The sequence below is a fragment of the Tympanuchus pallidicinctus genome, unplaced genomic scaffold, assembly GCF_026119805.1.
Source record: "Tympanuchus pallidicinctus isolate F22 unplaced genomic scaffold, pur_lepc_1.0 scaffold5, whole genome shotgun sequence".
NCBI classification, from domain to species: Eukaryota; Metazoa; Chordata; class Aves; order Galliformes; family Phasianidae; genus Tympanuchus; species Tympanuchus pallidicinctus.
This window is the reverse complement of record NW_026294769.1, coordinates 18,649,805-18,667,896: the sequence shown is the minus strand read 5'-3', so window position 1 is coordinate 18,667,896 and position 18,092 is coordinate 18,649,805. Positions and strand designations below refer to the sequence as shown.

The 18,092-nt window shown below is 36.4% G+C and overlaps 1 protein-coding gene across 5 annotated transcripts in view; it reads left to right on the top strand.

The window, feature by feature from the left end:
- Nucleotides 1-18,092, top strand: part of CARMIL1 (capping protein regulator and myosin 1 linker 1) — a 173,698-nt gene that overhangs the window by 81,594 nt on the left and 74,012 nt on the right. For all 5 annotated transcript variants that reach the window (XM_052703340.1, XM_052703338.1, XM_052703339.1 and 2 more), the window contains exons 9-13: nucleotides 1,800-1,875; nucleotides 4,415-4,503; nucleotides 8,704-8,798; nucleotides 12,829-12,915; nucleotides 16,342-16,445. In XM_052703340.1, the coding sequence (XP_052559300.1) occupies nucleotides 1,800-1,875; nucleotides 4,415-4,503; nucleotides 8,704-8,798; nucleotides 12,829-12,915; nucleotides 16,342-16,445 (451 nt within the window). The remainder of the gene's footprint in view (nucleotides 1-1,799; nucleotides 1,876-4,414; nucleotides 4,504-8,703; nucleotides 8,799-12,828; nucleotides 12,916-16,341; nucleotides 16,446-18,092) is intronic.

Below are 18,092 nucleotides of genomic sequence, written 5' to 3'. Positions count from 1 at the left end.
GTATTGCAAATTCTGATCATTGTTAGTAAGATATGTAGGATTTAATAGAAATAGAGTGGAAAAAAGTAGTATACCATTTTGAAAAGATAAGCCCCATGAGAAATACAATGAAGTTGGCAAGCTCAAAGTGATACAAGGAGTGGAGCTAAGTGCTGCAAGGACTGTCCTTAGTAAGAAGCACCTTCAAAAATTTAAATAAAATGAAAAACTGAACTTTAAACTATATAGTTCCTCAGTAAAATCAGATCATAAAATGTAGTTGTTCTTTGATAGGCCAAAGTATCCAGACAGAATATTACAAACAAGGCTGTTGTTCCACTATCTTCAGGCATGTGGGGTGGAAGGGCGGGAGGTGTGTGATATGTTTTTTTAGCTGTTGGTATTACAGCTATGTCAGTATCTGTGTTTGTCTGAAGCTTGAACAAACAGGCCTTGGATACTGCAGAAGACTAAATTATTCAAAGATGAGAACTTGCAAATCAGCAGGCTTGATTTATTTAAAAAAATTCTCATTCTGCTGTAGCAGTCTCTTTAACTTCTTGAAAATGCAGCAGCTTTTCCCACTAAGTGTAAACATCCCTGGATCCTTCAGCTGTTCTCATCCCTGGCTTTGGGAGCAGAGGACAGAAAAGGACAGCCTCAGGCACTCTCTACCTGCAGCCTCCTCCTGCCCCCCCAGGATACTTGCTGGTGTCTGGGGTACTTACCAGCTCCCTGGCAGTGTAAGCACCTATACCCAGTCATTACTGCTCATTGTCACTCTTTTCCTTTGAAGGAACAGCACCAATGGTGCTATCTGTCCCTTTTAGGGCTTCCTATTGTAGCATAAAGAGCACTGTCCCACTGTTGTGATGGTGGAGCCTTCAGGCTGTCTGGCATTTACCTTGATGAGGAAGAAGGAAAAGATGTGAGAAAGGTGCTGCGTATTTGGTGCAGATTCATACCTACCTGCAAATGTCCTGAATGGAGTGCTGGGGTTGGTAGTAGCTTATAAAAGCTAGTATTTTTAATTTTTTCCCCACAGATCTTAGGCTCAGACAACTATTTTTTGCTAGTCAGATACATTTCATGTACACTACATTTCTTAGCTTCATTCTGAAGAGGTTTCTAGGTAACTGTTGAGGCTAACTGATCTGCCTGTGCTAGATGAATGATTCTGCTGGGGTAGCGTGCAGACTTGACATTTATCAGCATCTGTTATTGGTGAAGCTCAGCAGAGGAAGAGCAGATCAAATTAAGAGGATTGGAATAAAGAAAATGAGAATAATTTAGAATTTCATTTGCGAAATCCCTTTTACAATTAAGTATGGTTTGTGCTGAAAGTTGCATTATCCTTTTGCAGGTCTCCCTCTTCCTGAGGGAATTTAACTATAGAGATGAGACAAGGAGATGTTCTCTAGAAGCATTCAGTCATGGGATTATATTAAATCATCAGTCTGCCAAAAAGCTTTTTAGCGTCACACTCAATTATAATTAGAGATGATTAAGAAGCTTAAATATGTCTCAGGATGAAGAACAAGTAGGAATGGCAGCCCAGACAAATTTCTGGTTTAAAAATTCATGCTAGAATAGATGTCAGTTGGCCAGTCAAAAATTTTTATTACAATACAGGCAAGATGCACAGCTGCTCACGGTGCTCTTATTTTGAGAATGCAGAGCTTTCTGTAATGGTGACAGCAGTCAATCAGCATTGCAGAAACAGAGGAAATTAGATACAGAAAAGCACTTCTGAGATTGTTTCAAATGACCAAAACTGACAGTTATATGAAATGTGTGTAAAAGTGTTTTTCTTTTTCTAGAGACTTAATACCAATAGTTGCTGCTCTGGAGTATAATCAGTGGTTTACAAAGCTGTCCTCCAAGGATCTGAAATTAGTAAGTAATAAATTGAAATGGTATACCAAGATTGACCAGGCTGTGCTGTGTCTTGGATGATACTACTGCATTTTTCAAGGTGAAAGCCTTTGGGTAAATAAGCAGGGCAGTGTTATTTAAAAACTGATAATTGTTTTTTTTGTTTATTGTGTGAGGGAAACATAAACAGTTGGATAGTTTTTTCATGCTATAGAAACACTACTGTGTGCCAGTTTTGCCAGAATTTCACACAAATACATTTGGAAAAGTTTATTTGGCTATAATGGTGGCCCATAAAACTAATCTGTCAGGTGTTGCCAGCTCACAGAAATACTTGCTGACTAAACAGGAAAAATTCTAAAGCAGCTGGAAGTGTCTGTTGGTTTTTGGAGGTGGAAGAAAAATACTAGGAGTCTAGGTTATTTTCTTCTCACATTATGAAACAAGTTTTACTCTTAACTTTCATTGCATCTTGATTTTCTCCTAGTTGTCTGACACCATCTCCTTAAAATAATAAGTATGTAGTGACAGGTTGCAATGGTATTATTCACAGAATCACAGAATCGTAGGGGTTAGACGGGACCTCTGGAGATCATATAGTCCAACCTCCTGCCAAAGCAGGTTCTCTACAGCAGGTTACACAGGTAGGCATCCAGGCAGGTTTTGAGTATCTCCAGAGATGGAGACTCCACAACCTGGCTGGGCAGCCTGCGCCAGTGCTCTGCCACCCTCACTGTAAAGAATTTTTTTCCTCATGTTCATATGGAACTCCCTGTGTTCCAGTTTGTACATGTTGCCCCTTGTTCTGTTGCTGGGCACCATTGAGAAGAGCCTGGCCCCATCCATCCACTTGATTCCTGCCTTTAGATATTTATAAGCATTGATAAGTTCCCCACTCAGTCTTCTTTCACAGCAACATTGTTTTTGTAAAGAAAAAAGGGAGAAAATCTAAACAAGCTGAACTACTGAAGAAAAGGCCAAGAAAATCAGTAGTAAACGTAAAATGTGAATTCCATACTAAATGTAGTATATTTTCATATGTTTTAATATTTTTACCAAACCTAAAAATTAATATTTAGAGGTAGAATTAGTGGTTTGAGAAATTCCTTCTCTGTTGTTTTAACATTTTGTTTGTTTTAATGTAATATGATCTTTAGGGAGAATTTTTAACAACTTCTAATGTAGAAAACAAACCTTATCAGTCTTGAAAGTGCATCAGTAATAATAAAACAATCTTACATGTATTCAAATTGGAATAAAAAATGTCAGGATAATATGAACCACTGGACAGTAAATCCATGCCACAGGGACTCTGCTGAGGGTCAGTGTGAGGTCAGACATATCCAGAGGCCATTGAATATGTTGTACTTGGTGATTCCCACTCTGACATTGTGTTTGATAGACATGATCTGTAGTGTTTTTACAGTACATGCATGAAATTTTCCACTTGCAGTCACAGTGCTGTAGTAGCACTGTGATAATATCGTGAGTTACAAAAATATGGAAGGCAAGGATAGAATTGGAGAGAATTGGCTGAACTGGCCATCTTTAGAAAGCATTGTCACCTTTACTGTGTAAGGGATTTCACGTGTGTGCTAGAGCATTCTTTTCTTTTTTAGGAGTTTCAACTAGTTTAAGAGAATCCTAGAAAATGCCAGGCTGCTGTTAGAGATAAAGATATCCCAAGTGTGAATGTCAAGCTGTCATTTTTAGAGTGGGTAACATAGAATAGTTTCAGCAGTTCATGATCACGACTGAAGTTCTACTTTGGACTTCATATGAATGTGGGATGGTATGTGCTGTGAAAAAAAGACAAATTAAGAAGCAAACTAAGATATTAGAATAAAAGGTGAATGAAGTTCACTGTATGGCCTTTAAAACATTGAAGTTTCATCCCCAAGCATGGCAAGCAAACTGTTTTGTTACATTTTGTTTATAGTATTTGTGAATGCCTCTGCAAGTTCTAAGATCCAGCAGCAGTAACAGTCATGAGATGTGAGTTATTCTGTGTAGGCCGGGAGAGCTCCTACTGAAATTTACTCACCCTGAAGCATTATTCCCTGAGCAGTTTTTGGACCTGCAGCTAAAGTGTTCTTACTCTTGATTTTTTTTTTTTCCCCTCTTCTTTGTCTTATAACATCTTTCTGTGTGTTTAGCTGACATTTCTTGTCAGGCTTTATTCTTCATTCCATCAGTTGCTATTTTCTTCTGAGGGATTAGTAACTATATGAAGAAGAGTTCTTTAAAAATTAAGTGTGTGTTTTCTCTGCACACAGGGTCTGCGGTTTTTTTGTTTTGTTTTGTTTGTATATTCTACTATTATTAGACTAATTCTGCCCTCAGGCAGCCAGTTTCATAAGTTGGTTGCTTTTGGCCTACCTCTTGTTTCTCCAAGTCTTTTCCAGATGTTGTCATCTGACTCCCTAGGATGTTCCCAGTATTCTTAGTTATTACATAAGTATGAGACAAAGCAGTTCATGACCTGGATCCCGTTATGATGTATAGCTTATAACTAAACAACCATGTGTTCCTTAACACTGTTCTGTCTTTTCTGTGGCAGTCCACTGATGTCTGTGAGCAGATTCTGCGAGTAGTGAGTAGGTCCAATCGATTGGAGGAACTGGTATTAGAGAATGCTGGGCTTAGAACGTAAGTAATTGCTTCAAAATATTGCATTATTTACTGCTTACTCCTAGCGAAAAAAAAAAAAGATGTGTGATGTGTATTAGCCGGAGTGTTAGACAAACTCATGCTCAGTGTTTAGCTTGTTCTGAGGAGTTGCTAGTCAGAGATTCCTCATAATCCAGAAAATCCTTATAAACTGGTGTTTGTTAGATTCTGCTTGGAGAATTGGGTTAAGTGAAGAAGAATGAATTGGATAAGTGCATAAACCCTGAATTAACTCACGCAGATCCCCTCCAAATAGTGTTACCAATAGAATTATGAACAAAATTGATGGGGATTTTGTTAAAATGCCTATTATTCCATTTTGGATAACAGATACAGCTCCATTCCCAAGGCCTTTTTTTTTCTTTTTGTGTATTGCATCTGTGGTCTTGTAGTAGTGTAGTAATACTACATGTTATTAACTTGTTTTTAAAGAAGGAAGAAAGTAGATGATTAATTTTAGTCCTTGTGTGTTCTGTAAGTACAGCGAGTTAAGCCTAGGTATTTTTTTTCTTCAGAGCAAACAGATGCAAAGTTCAAGTTACAAACTAGCCTGGATGAAGTATCTGAGGCTTATTATAGTGTTAAAGTAGCATCCAAGACCATGTGGACAAGACAAGCTCTAGTTCTAATGAATTTTTATATTAATAAATACAAAGTGGAAAAATCAGAGAAGCTGAGCATTAAACTGAAGAAAAAAATAAGAGAAAAAAGCATGGGGAAGTTATGTGGTATGCTTTTATTTGCCTCTACTTTCTTCTTTTTTCTTTTTTTCTTTTTTTTTTCTTTTTTCTCTTTTCTGTTTTCTGTTTTTTTTTTCTTTTTCTTTTTTCTTTCTCTTTTTTTTCTTCTTTTTTTTTTCTTTTTTCTTTTTTCTTTTTTCTTTTTTCTTTTTTCTTTTTTCTTTTTTCTTTTTTCTTTTTTCTTTTTTCTTTTTCCTTTTTCCTTTTTCCTTTTTCCTTTTTCCTTTTTCCTTTTTCCTTTTTCCTTTTTCCTTTTTCCTTTTTCCTTTTTCCTTTTTTTTTGTTTTTTTTTTTTTTTAATTTAAATTGGTGTAGCATTGAAATATGTTTAAAAGAAAGCTACCTACCTGACTCAGGAAAGTTATGGTGGAGGTTGGAATTACACCCAAACTTCCCAGTCACAAAGTCTTTAGTAGCTATTGTTCAACCATAAAGAACTGATTTTGATCTTGTTTTTCCTGCACTCTGTGCCGTGAGACATACTGCTAATCACAAATATTGAAAGATACATTGACTACCTTTGTACACTGTCTACATTAACTTCTAACAGTTGGATCTGTTTTCAGTTTTAATAGGATTTGACAGATAATCAACCTATGACTTTGGTTTTGTGCCTCCATCTACGTGCATGGTATTTGGCATTTTGCCCTGGTGTGCATCTGCTGTGCTCAGCACTGTCTGTCTGTTTTTGTCAAGGATACGTTTGTCAGTTTTGCCAGTTATCATATCTGCTTGCTAGGAGGAAATCCTATTGTTACTGGGCATCTTTGCACAGCTTATAGACCAGTCACTTCTAATGAGTTGTGACAGACTGCCAGACAAGTGTTGAGAAAGAGCTACTGAAACACAACAGACCAGTTGTTGAGATAGAGCTACCAAGAACAGTGCCTCCAGAGGCACCTGAGCAGCTGCACGAGTGTATTTTCTCCTGTAGCAGGGTCAATTTAAGATAATTCTATTCTTTTCTACCTCCAGCCATTCATTTCTGTTACCTGATATGGGATGTAGCTCCATATAAAACTGTCATTCTTCCAGCTGATAGGACTACAAACTATTATACACTTACAGCAGTAGTAAGGACCCAGGACCTAGGGAAGTGCAGAATTGATGTTGGGGAAAAGTGTGCTGTCAAAAAAAGCCCCCTGTCTAATAAGATTTCTGACAGTTTAGGTGTTCTTGAAAATTTTATGCCCATTGCTATTTCTTTTACAGACTTAAAGGATGCAGTCTAGATTATTTTGGATGTCTTTGATGGGAAAAAAAAAAAGAGGATAAGTGATAAGTGATAGGATGCTAATTGAAGTAGGTGATATCCAGATTTCAGTGAATGAAGAATAGTTTAAGGTGATCTGAACTAATGAGTGTGAAAAGAGAATTGTATCTGTTTGCTGCTTTAGAGAAATAGAGGACCATGCAATTATCAGAAGATTCATTTCTGTGAAATTGCAAGGTGGAGACTCCAGTCTGAAAAGGCCTATTTGCAGAAGCTGGTGAAAATTGTTTGTTCGTTGTGCTTCAACATTCTGAAATCTGGCAGGCAAACTGTCCCTATTGCCATCTGCAGTAACTACTGCCACCGTGTCCCAAGGGGAGTAGCTGTGATAACAGAGAGAGAATAGACATGCCTGCTGATGATACAAGGAGGGCCTCTGACAGATTCTGCAGCTCGTCTTCCCCTGCTGGATGGGCTCTGAATGTCCTTGCATGTAATCACATTAGCTCCTCCTACACACATCCTCTGTTTTTCTATTGTGTTATCTGGATGTGTTATCTGGACTGATCTTGAGGAATTTTTGTCTGAGATTTCCTGGTTTGTACTATTCTTACCATTGGTGAAATATTCTTCCTCTCTCATACATGTAGTTATATCAGACCTTTTAAAAGCTTTACCTCCAAGCCTGAATGACCCTCAGTATCTAGAGTGTTGGAAAACACGTGCCCTACAGGAGATGTAGTAGTAGTCATCTGCAGGAGCAGCAGCAGATGGCAAAGGAGGATACCCTGAGGCCTGTCAGATGGCACAAATTTAAGTCCAGAGTGGTTGACTGTGTTCACAATAAGAACATAGGATAAGAATATTTTGTTCTTTAGGATAAGAATATGATATAGTTTCAAGGGGGAACTAAAATTTCCTGGAGCATCTCTACTTGAGTACACCTTGCAACAACAGATAGCCAAAAGCTATTGAAGTTATCCCTATCTTATCTCCGCTCTTTTTCAGAGCGCAGAAAATGTTGCTACCTCCACTGTAATTCTCAGCACACAGGCTGACAGCTCTTGTGATAGGAAGGATCTGTCCCAGGGAAAAGGAACAGTATTAATTCCATTCTTTTAGTACTGTATCCAGTAGTTCTCTCAACACTGCCTTCCAGGAGGTAAGATGCTGTACTTTGGAGCAGAGAGAGAAGGATGCTGGGAGGAAGCTCAAGAAATATTATTTGATTTCTACCTCTTTTCCTAACTTAAATAAAGTAAAAGCATTGAAAGCATAGTCTGCTCCACAGAACTGCACGGTAGATTTAGTCTCTTAATACATAAATGCTTTCTAACAGGTACGAGGATGGGTTTATGAAATTGACATAGAGCTGGTAAGAACCCACAGCCTTGTGACATGATACGTAGAAAATGATTCAACCAGAGTCTGGTGATGTGATCATGTAAGAAAACCCAAGTTAGCTTTAAACTTTATGCTGTGAGTAGTGATAGTCCAGTGACAGCAGAATGTGCTCAGAGAGGGCAGCATTCCCTTATCTTTCAAGTGGATTTGGAACACAAGCAGGCCATGCTCTCCATCTACATATTTGCACATACAACCCAGTACACCATCATCTCCCTCAGCTCACGTTTCTGGGACTGTGGGCAACCTTGATGCTTCTCATTGTAAAAAGAAGTAAGCAGAGAACAGTTTTTCAGTGTTGTTCTGTTCTTTGAGAGAGTTATTCCTGCTTTTTTACAAGATCACAATACTAATGCTGTGTTGATTCTATGATATGTTGCAAAGCCCATCTGTTTGAGTGATTATTGATGGAAACTTGCTGCAAGTTAGGGGGTGGTGTCAGAATTTAGCTTTGTGAGTGAGATAATGCTGTGCAAGTTAATGTATGTATCCCACCTGTGCACGATGAGGAGGAGATGTGGTTGAGTTCTAAATTATTTTAAATTAACCTGTATTTTACATGTTTAGATCTTTATCAAAAGTAGCTTGAGCTTTGATTTAATGCTCTTCAGTATCTTAAATCACAGAATAAATAAATAGTAATATAACCTGCTTCGAAAGACAGCAAATCAGCCAGATAAGCATTGTTTAAAAAGACAAAGAATCAATACTGTAAGTTGGCTATTTCTTTCTAGTAATCCCTTGATACTTTTAAGCCTCTGTACCTGCTTTTGACAGAGGAGATAACAGAATTTTCTCTCCCTCTGTATTCTTTTCTTGCAGAGATTTTGCACAGAAACTAGCCAGTGCCCTATCCCATAATCCCAACTCAGGACTTCATACAATCAACCTTGCTAGCAATCCACTTGAAGACCGAGGTACTGTAACGTTAATGTTTTCCTTTTTCTGCAAACGTATTAGGGGGATTGCCTCTGCTCCATTCAGCTTTGCCCAAATAACAAGATACTGTTCTGTCTGGAATGCTATTGTGAATGTTTGTTGTTCACAAACAACTGAGAATTGCTATTCTTTTTGATTAATACATTTCCATTAGTCTTATGAGAAGCATTTAAATGTCTTAAACCATCCATGGATTTCATTAGATTTCATTACACTATCACTGAAGTATCTTTTACAGGAAGATAGAGCACAATGAATGCTTACAGCTAGAAAGAAAAGAAAATGGTGCATATTTTTAAAGGCAATACAATGAATATAAGATGAAGTGCAAGACAAATTTATTGCTTGGACTGTATTTTCCGGGAGGTTTTGCATTTTATTTCAGCTATAATCTCATAGTTAGATCTGGTTTTGAAGCCATTTCTTTATGAGCTTTGTTCTAGTCTGAAGTGTTGCTAGTTTTTCACAGTGCTCTGTAATACTGGCATAGCTGGCATCCTTATGTAGCTAAGGATTGTTGACTCTGCAAGATGAAAAATAAAACTGAACAGCCTAGCTTTCCTCCAGCTAGGCGTGATTTCAGTGCATATCAAGTCAAGTCATTCCCTTCCCATCTACTCTCTTTTCACTTGGAGCATTTATTTTTAAAATAAGGTTACATTCTTTCAGTCTGGTGTTGACCCTTCAGTGCTGCCCACATGCGATTTCCATTTGATTCATTTAATACATTCCAAGCACAGTGTTCTTGGGATCAGACTACCTTGCGCTGCTGTTGGGCCAGAAATAAAATAGGAATTTTATGCAGTGAACCTTTTCTTATTTCATTTGGTTTATGTGGGGCAGAATTTCAGTCTTTTGTCTGACACGATTCAAAATGGAAAAGCTGTTCATTTTGGTTACAACTCGATTCACAATGCTGTTAATATAGTATTTTGTAGGTATGTCTCCTTTTACTCCATTTCAACTACGGGGGAGAAAGATGCGGAGTATTTTTTCTCTTCCTCTTGTGCATCTCTTCTCCTTTTGGCTCAAAATAAGTTTGAAAACATTTTTACTTTTGACTTATTCAGAATAGTTGTTCATTTAAAACTGTTCACGTGAACTGCTAAACTCTTTTGACTACCCTTTGTGTGGTTCCTGAAAACTCTTTAGCAAAAGCCAATGTTTTGCTGTACAACATTATTATTACTGTGTGCCATAGGGATAGCTGCATTATTCTGAATTTTCAGTTTTAAGTTGAAAAAAAATTGTCTGCCACACTGTTGAATCTACTTTCGAAGAAGTGTATTTAGATTGTGTTTTATGAGAGGCTTTTTAAAAAATGACATTTTAAATCAGGCAAGGGTTTTTTTTTTCTATTTTAAGTATATTGGTGTGAGTACTAACTTTGCAGTAAGTCATGCTTTCAAGACCTTTTGGAATAGCTACATACAAGATTAAAACAAAAGAAATGCAGAAGATGCTAATTGGAGAAATTTGTAGAGGTTTATCATCTCAGTGTCTTCTACCAGATGCAATTAAAGTTTGACCTTTTTGTTAGAGAATCAGCTAAGTTATATGGATGCTTGAAAATAAATTAACTATAATTGCAATATGCAAATATTTTAAAGAAGGATTTACCTAGTCTGTGATCTGATATCCACTGTATGAAAATGAAATTTGACTTCATTAAACAGATGAGGCAGCAAGCTTTCCTCAGGTAAAAGCTGGTATAATGAAGGTTCATGTTAACATACATATTTTGGAAAAAATCTCATAACACATTACCTCTCTAGGAACAAGGAATGCAAGCAGATTATAACACAATTCTGAGGGGAACGAGACAGGACAGTGTGAATAATGGGAAAGAACCCATCCTTGTCCCTTGTTTGGACCAATAAGCTGTTGTATACTATTGAATATCAAAAAGTAGAAGCACTGTATTATTAATGCAGTGTTCCATAGTCCAGTGATATGAGAAGAGTGTTCTTTTTAGCTGAGATACAGGACCTGGCTTCAGCTGACATATTAGTAAGTGTTTGAATGATATGATTTTGCACTGAGATCAGCCTCTGAATTTATGATTGGCAGCTCTTAATGGTACCGTCAGTATTTGTGAGTCTAACACGTGGAAAGTTTGTTATTAATTTTGGTTTTAAAATCTAGACATGCTGTAGTGATGGAAGCTTTGCTTTTGGCTTTACTGGCATCAGAATCTCATTTCATATTTTCTGAAAAATTGTGCAAACCAAATAAGCTCAAGTCTGGGAATACTCAAAATCAAATCTGTGTGCCTGAAAGCAGTGAAGTTTACTTCTGCTATTAGAGCTCAGCTCTGTTGAGATCAGCAAAAAGAGTGTCGGAGTTATCAAAAGCAGTTTTGCTTTTCTGCATCTCGTTCCCCTATCTTAAAACTCAGTGGGTATTTCTTCTCCAATACTAGTGAGATGTTCAAATTATTCAGCTTGGTTGGAGTGATAAATGTTAGCTAAATGGAAAGATGGAGAGGTAAAATTATTTGCTGCGCCTCTTACCCAAAATACTTTGCAACAAAAATTACTCTGGTGGTGTCCTTAGTGATTCTCTTTGTACTCATTTTTCTTCACCTTTGCCAGCAGAACTCTACCTTGAGTGTGAAAGTATGTACTGTGACGAAGCCAGCTCAACAAAGATGATCGGTCATGCACAGAGTTTGAGGCAATCTTATGAAAGGCTGATCCTTCTTCAGAGGAGCTAAAAAGTTTTTAGTTTTTTGTTCTTAAGTAGCGGATCTAGGAGTGAAAATTCAGTTGATAAGACTTGATGCATTCTTGCAGAAGGTTGAAGACACAGTTACCATTATGGTTTGCAGTAAATGATGGCAAAGCATTATCAGTCTAATATTTTGGCAGTGTAAATGAAACATAGCATGTTGTTTTAAGCTGTGTGGAAGTTGCACCTCTGACTAGCCTGTACAACAGGCTTTTACACAAAGGGTTAAAAAAAACTCCTCCAACTTTTACATCTGTAATGTAGCAGCTCTTCCATTATTTATGGCAATAAACCATGTTAGAAACAGAGTACACACATCTATGGGTCATAATACTGGATTCTTTGGTGTCCATTCTTGTGGATAATGGCATCAGCTTTTTTATTTAATTGTGTTTTGGAGCAAGGAAAAGACTTTGCTCATGTCTCCCTTTTTCTTGCTAAGCAATTTCCTATAGAGGATTGTTTTTCATGCTCAGGTTAAGATTTGACTTTTTATGTTGATTTACTCCTGTAATAAATATTTCATAAACTGGTTCAGTCATTTTTTAGGATGTGCCCTCTTAATCATATTTCAGTCCTTTTCTTAAATGGGGAATTAAATTTATTGAGTGTGGAACTTGGATACACTGAGAAAGCACTTAAATGAAAAGAACATTGTTTTCTTTTATTGGATTTGTGCTGAGTCAGTCAGTATCCTAAGACATTTTTACCATTTGGAAGTCCAAACAATTCAAGCATTTCCAAGTCTGTGTATTAGTTGGTAACCTACAGGCTGCTGGAATGAAGTGAAATAAGTGGCCATTACAGCTTAGTGGAGGTTTCAGGTTTTCAGAGCAAATCTGTACCTATATTGTAGTTTCTTTCATGTGAATTGGATACTCTTCCACAGAAATATTTCAGCTCACTCGTGCATATCTGTGCTTTTTGAACAACATCTGTATTCCTTTATTTAATAAAGAAGGGGTTTAATTGCGGAAGAGAGGCCGATGTTGGCTACTATGTACATCTCTCTTCCTTTCAAGACAAGAGTTTTGAAGTTTTGTGTGAACCACTGCTGTTGGGTGTTTATTTTATATATATTTTCTGACTGAAGCATAAATCTTTCAGAACGTCTCACGTGCTGTTGGACATGTATAATAAATTCCCTTCAACCCTCTCTCAAATGTGTGTGTGTGTGTCTCATGCAGTTTCTAAACTACTTAGATGCTTGGAAAAGCTGGGACCACATTGTTGAACTGACTTCCTGAGAACTTCCACTTTCTCTTTGCTCCCCAACAGGTGTATCATCTCTAAGCATCCAGTTCGCCAAACTTCCAAAGGGACTGAAACATTTAAACTTATCTAAAACCTCCTTGTCACCTAAAGGTATGCTCTATAAATATGCATATTTTCCTGTTGTTAAAGTTTCAGGCTTTCATCTTAATAATACCTTTTGTTACAAGGTTATAAAGTAGTCCATTCTGTTACTGATTCATATATGTATTTTAAACCGTGCAGCTGCTTTTTTACATCCCCGAGTTTACTATTTGGGTGCTGTACCCCATCCAATTTTAGAAGACCCTTACTTGTCCTTCGTGTGAGCTGGAACCTTTACCGTAAAGTAAGATTTAATTTAAAATTGCAATAAATGTTACATTTTATTTAAGCATCTGAGGCAAGAATGTGTGGAGAATTTTCTAAACAGCATTTGGAAAACTGCTTAAATGTTATTCATGCAATTTTTTCACTTGACTACTTTATGAAATCAAGTGTTACAACAAAAGCTGTTAATTGATTTGCCCTGAGTGGAGACTGCTTTGTTTTATAATTTGCACACTTTTGATTTGATGCAGTAATTGAAATAAATGCATATTTTTAGCATAATACTGAAACATACGTCTGAAACTTACAGGTTTTTTTCACTGATGTTTTACATATAGTAGACTCAGTAATCTCTTTAACAGAATGGATCAAACCAGATTCTACAGAGTAGTGTTAAAAAAAAAAAAAGCATTATCACAGTATTTTTTCAGGTGATGTTGACCTGAAAAAGGTAACTGAAGCGCAGTCAATGTAGGACATTATAACCTAGGATAAGAGATGTAATCCATGCTCTTTTATCCTTTTAATTACTGCTCTGTGAAGATTCTGTGTTCTCTCTCCTAAGCTTTAGGAATTGACCTGGAGGAATATGAGTGTGGAGAAGAGTTTTTTGATGTTGTTTTTAGTGGGTGTTCTGTAGCTCTAATAGTGTTTAACTGGATAGTAAGCTCTACAGTGAATTTATTCAGTCATCATTTTCATTAGAAACACTTCTGGAAAAAAACACCCTGTACTTTTCTTCATGTGCTATGAATGATTTCATCAACTCTTGATTGTTTAGTCAAGAGAATATTCTAGCTGCACATTCTCCTCTAGAAAGAATAAATGCCAGCTTGATGAAGCTCACCAACAAAATTCTTGTCAGTAAAAGTGAATTTTGAGGTTATGAAAATAATTAGAAAGATTTTTAACATCCCTTGTAAAGATAATCTTCGAACAAAAGCTGGAAATATATTCCAACATTTCTACTACTGGCCCCATGTGAATCCCTAGTCCAGATGGCACGATCCACCCTAGCCTTCAAATATCTATTCTCTAAAAAGCAGCATGTCACAATGAATATTGTTGGATGGTAGCTTTTCAAAATTCCATTTTAAAAGTATAGTGAAGTCTTAAATCTGGAATTGTTATAGCTCTCTATCCATGAAGATTTTCAGCTTTGCATCTTTGCTTGTCTGCAAAGCTGTTTGTGTTATCCAGTTTTTCTTTAATGTAAGAAGGCAGTTCTGAATTGCTTTTTAACTTGGAAGACTATTTTCTAACTTGGAATATTGAGAGCTTTTTTCTTTAGCTGGGAGAAGCCTGGCTTTATCGACTTCAGAAATTCTGTACAATCTCTCACTGGTTTTGACCTTCTTTTAAAAGTGTTTTCTATTCAAAATAAGTTTCTAATAAGTTTCTAGGATTGAGAAGTGAAGCTCAGGTGGTAACTTCCCAACTGATCATTCTTCAAATATTGTATCTCAAGGTTCCTAAGAGCCATTAATACTCTGAGCCTCCTGAGAGCAGTAAAAGAGTATGATAGATTGTCTGCAAATGAAAGTGAGATTACTGTCAAAGTATAGAATGAGGTAGGTGAAGTTCAAACAAAAGTATATTGATTTGAAAAATCTGGTTAAGTGGAAAAATTTAACATTCTCATTCAAAGACAGGGACAGAGTTGCTGAACCTGAGCCAAAGGCTAATTGAAAAGAATCCATCATTTGCATCATTCGAATGAAGACTTCAATGATGTGGCCGATTTTGAGTAGTTGAACTGTTTTAAATATGATATAAGCATTAACATTATGGATTGTTTTATGGCTATTTTTCCCCAAGCTCAGTCACAATTTCTGAATTCTCAGAATTGTTGTCCAGTAGTATATTGCTGAGCTGTTCATACTATATTGCATTCATTTCTATTTATTGCTTATAAATGTTACTGAGAAGACTTATTAAAGGGAATCTAGAATGACAAGTTCTAGTATTTAAATAGGACTTTCAGATCTTTCAAAGTTTCAAAAAGTTTTCATTTGCTCCTTACCTTTATGGATAGTGCATAGATTCAATAATGCAACATTAAGATAAATTGCAGTGAACAGAAATGTTTCAAGACTTGGCAAAGATGTCATTGTTCTCCAGTTCTTTTGAGTATCAAAAATTTCCTAAAGCCAACGGCTACTAACAGGAGAGACTCTCTTAATATTTGTATGCTTGGAAAACTAAAGCACTGCCTAGTGTATTTTGGTTTCCAGTGACTTGCTAACTGCTTCCTCCAATGGTAAACCCATTTTTCAATAGTTTTTAAATGAAGAATGCATGTATTCTATCTGCTGATTACCAGTTCACTTTGACTGATCAGGAGCTTTGAAAAATTGCACTGTAATGTGTTACAGATGGAAACACCTACCTGCTTCACTCTTTTGCCTAGGCATTTATGAGAAAATCACTGTTTGCTAAAGTTCACAGTGATGCAGGCAGTGATAGTCATCTACAACAAATTAAGAACTTTGTAATAAGCTATAAGGGTCCTAAGGTGAAAATTAGTTTTGCTGGAAATAGCCACATCCTAATTTTTATTTGGAAAAGCTGAAGAACTTTGGAACTTGGCTGACTTGTTCCCAACATGAGCTTTTTAATTTTAACGTAAAAAATCTGTATTTTTTTTGTCATCAGGAAATGAGTGTCTTTATGCATCTCTTGATACTTTAATTAGCTAACTATTTTTTTCTGAAATTACAGGCAAATGCATAATTGGAGTATTTTTAACTTCTAGGTCTTGTCAGTTGCTTTTGAAGTTCTGGCAAATTATACTTGTTAATGTGCTTGATCTTCCACAGATACTTTTATCTAAATATTATTGTTTGTGAGAGGACATTGTCTGAGCATTATTATGTGAAATCTGTCTTTAAAATCTGTTACAAAATATGGTTGCGCAGTTGAAGCCACTGCAGAGATGGCAAAAAGATTTCTTCCTGAAACTCAGGATGTGTAGCTCGCTGAGACCTGTTTTATCAGAGGCAGGGAGCCCAAACTAAACCATATCTTTTATGACAAAAAGAAGTCTTGTATCTTCCTGGTGATCTGTCTTCCTCCCCTGTAGAACAGTGACAGTTACAGGAGGCCATTAAAAATTCTGTGACTGTGTGACTGTGTTCACTGGAATTGTGCTTTTGCAGGGTCTCTGCTAGTACTGTGCTGGATAAGGTGAATACTGACCTTTTCTTGCAGGGGTGAACAGCCTTTCCCAGTCACTGAGTGCCAACTCGCTGATAGCGAACACGCTCGTCTATCTTGACCTCTCAGGGAATGCTCTCCGTGGGGACGATCTCTCAGTAAGCATGTCACTGTTCTAATTTATTGTTAGAAGAAAGGCAATGCCATGTTATTAACATTCTTTTTTTTTTTTTTTTTTGCCTTTATTTCAGTACAGTTCTAGTAGGGATAAAAAAAACAATATTTTGATCTAGATTATTTTGCATACGCTTAGAGCTTTAAATTGCCCTACACAACTAAATAGAACCACATAAATGTGTTCATGCAAGTAGGTCTTGTTTCAGTAGACTTTTCACACTCTCTGAGTTCTGTTTGAAAGTGACCAAAACACTATTAAAAAAACTCTTTTTAATGATACATGTATTACAAAATTTTCACTGGAAGACTGGAAACAATTTAATTCCTTTGATTTGGAATGATTTGATTTTATTTATGTTTTTGAGTATTTTTGTCTGTATAGAAAAATCTGTTCATCTCCTACTGAAACTCACAATTCTTTGCAAAATCTCTTCTGAAATCTTGTTGTTCAGTTCATTGGTCGCTATTGAGCTGCAGCTGTTTTCTATGTAACAAAATATATTTTCTGTTGGTGTGTATTCACCTTTTTGCAGTCACATCCGTATTTGATCATAACTGTCAGATTTTGAGTTCTCTGATTATGAAACATCTAAAACATGCAAATTTGGAGACGCCTAATCTGATCATGTGAATTTGTTGGGCTTTACCTACCTGTGACTTTCATGTGACATTTTGCACAAACTTGACTAGTTTCAGGTTTATCAGCATATTCCAAGAACTAGGCTTTTCAGATGTATGGATGTATTTTCAGGAAATGGAAGTTTTAGTGGGACAAGAGGATTTAAAAGGTAGCAAACGCACTGTCTAATGTAAAGAAAGACACACAATTATTCTCAGAGAGAGAATAACAGGAGAAATATATACAAACAAGAAGTGTGACGTTGACAGGCAGTGGCTAAAGAAGTCTGATGTCTTCCCATAGTATTTTATGGGACAAAAAATAAGTCTTTTCATAGCCTGTCAGAGAGGGAGAGAGAGATGGTTCAAAGAAAAAGGTTCTTAATACTGAGATCTCTTAATCTGTGGAACAGTTTTCCAACAGGAGTAAAGAAATCCTGTTATTTAGCATATAGAATAAACTCTAGCAAAGCACGGGGATTTTTAGGGTAGGAACCTTTCTTTCACTATTAGGTGTATCTGCTAAATGACCTAATTTTAGGAAAGAGATCTATTTTTAAAATGTTAAATGTGATCAGCTGGGGTAGATTTCAGATGGAGTTTCTGTTCCATGTTTCTGTGAACTATGTCATCCTTTCTTTTCTTGATTTTTTTTTTTTTTTTTTGCTGTTCTGAGAGACTAAAAATATAAAAAAGCAAAGTATAATATGCTTTATGTACACTAGTGTAGTCTGTGTAGTACCAAAGTCATTAATATTAGATTTATTTTCTACTTGTTCTGTATTCTCCCTTCAACTTCTTACACCCTGCAAATATTAAGAATTAGCCATAGTCTTCAAATGCAAATGATTCTCATCCCTCATGCTTAGAGGGGCTGTGTTAAACTTTCAAGCCAGTTAGCCTTTTTAGAAAGTATGTCACTTTGAGTATTGCAAGGTATTTTTAACAAAATTATCATTTTCTGTGAAAGTGCTTTTACAAAGTAACTCAAGAGTTTTCTGCTTAGCATT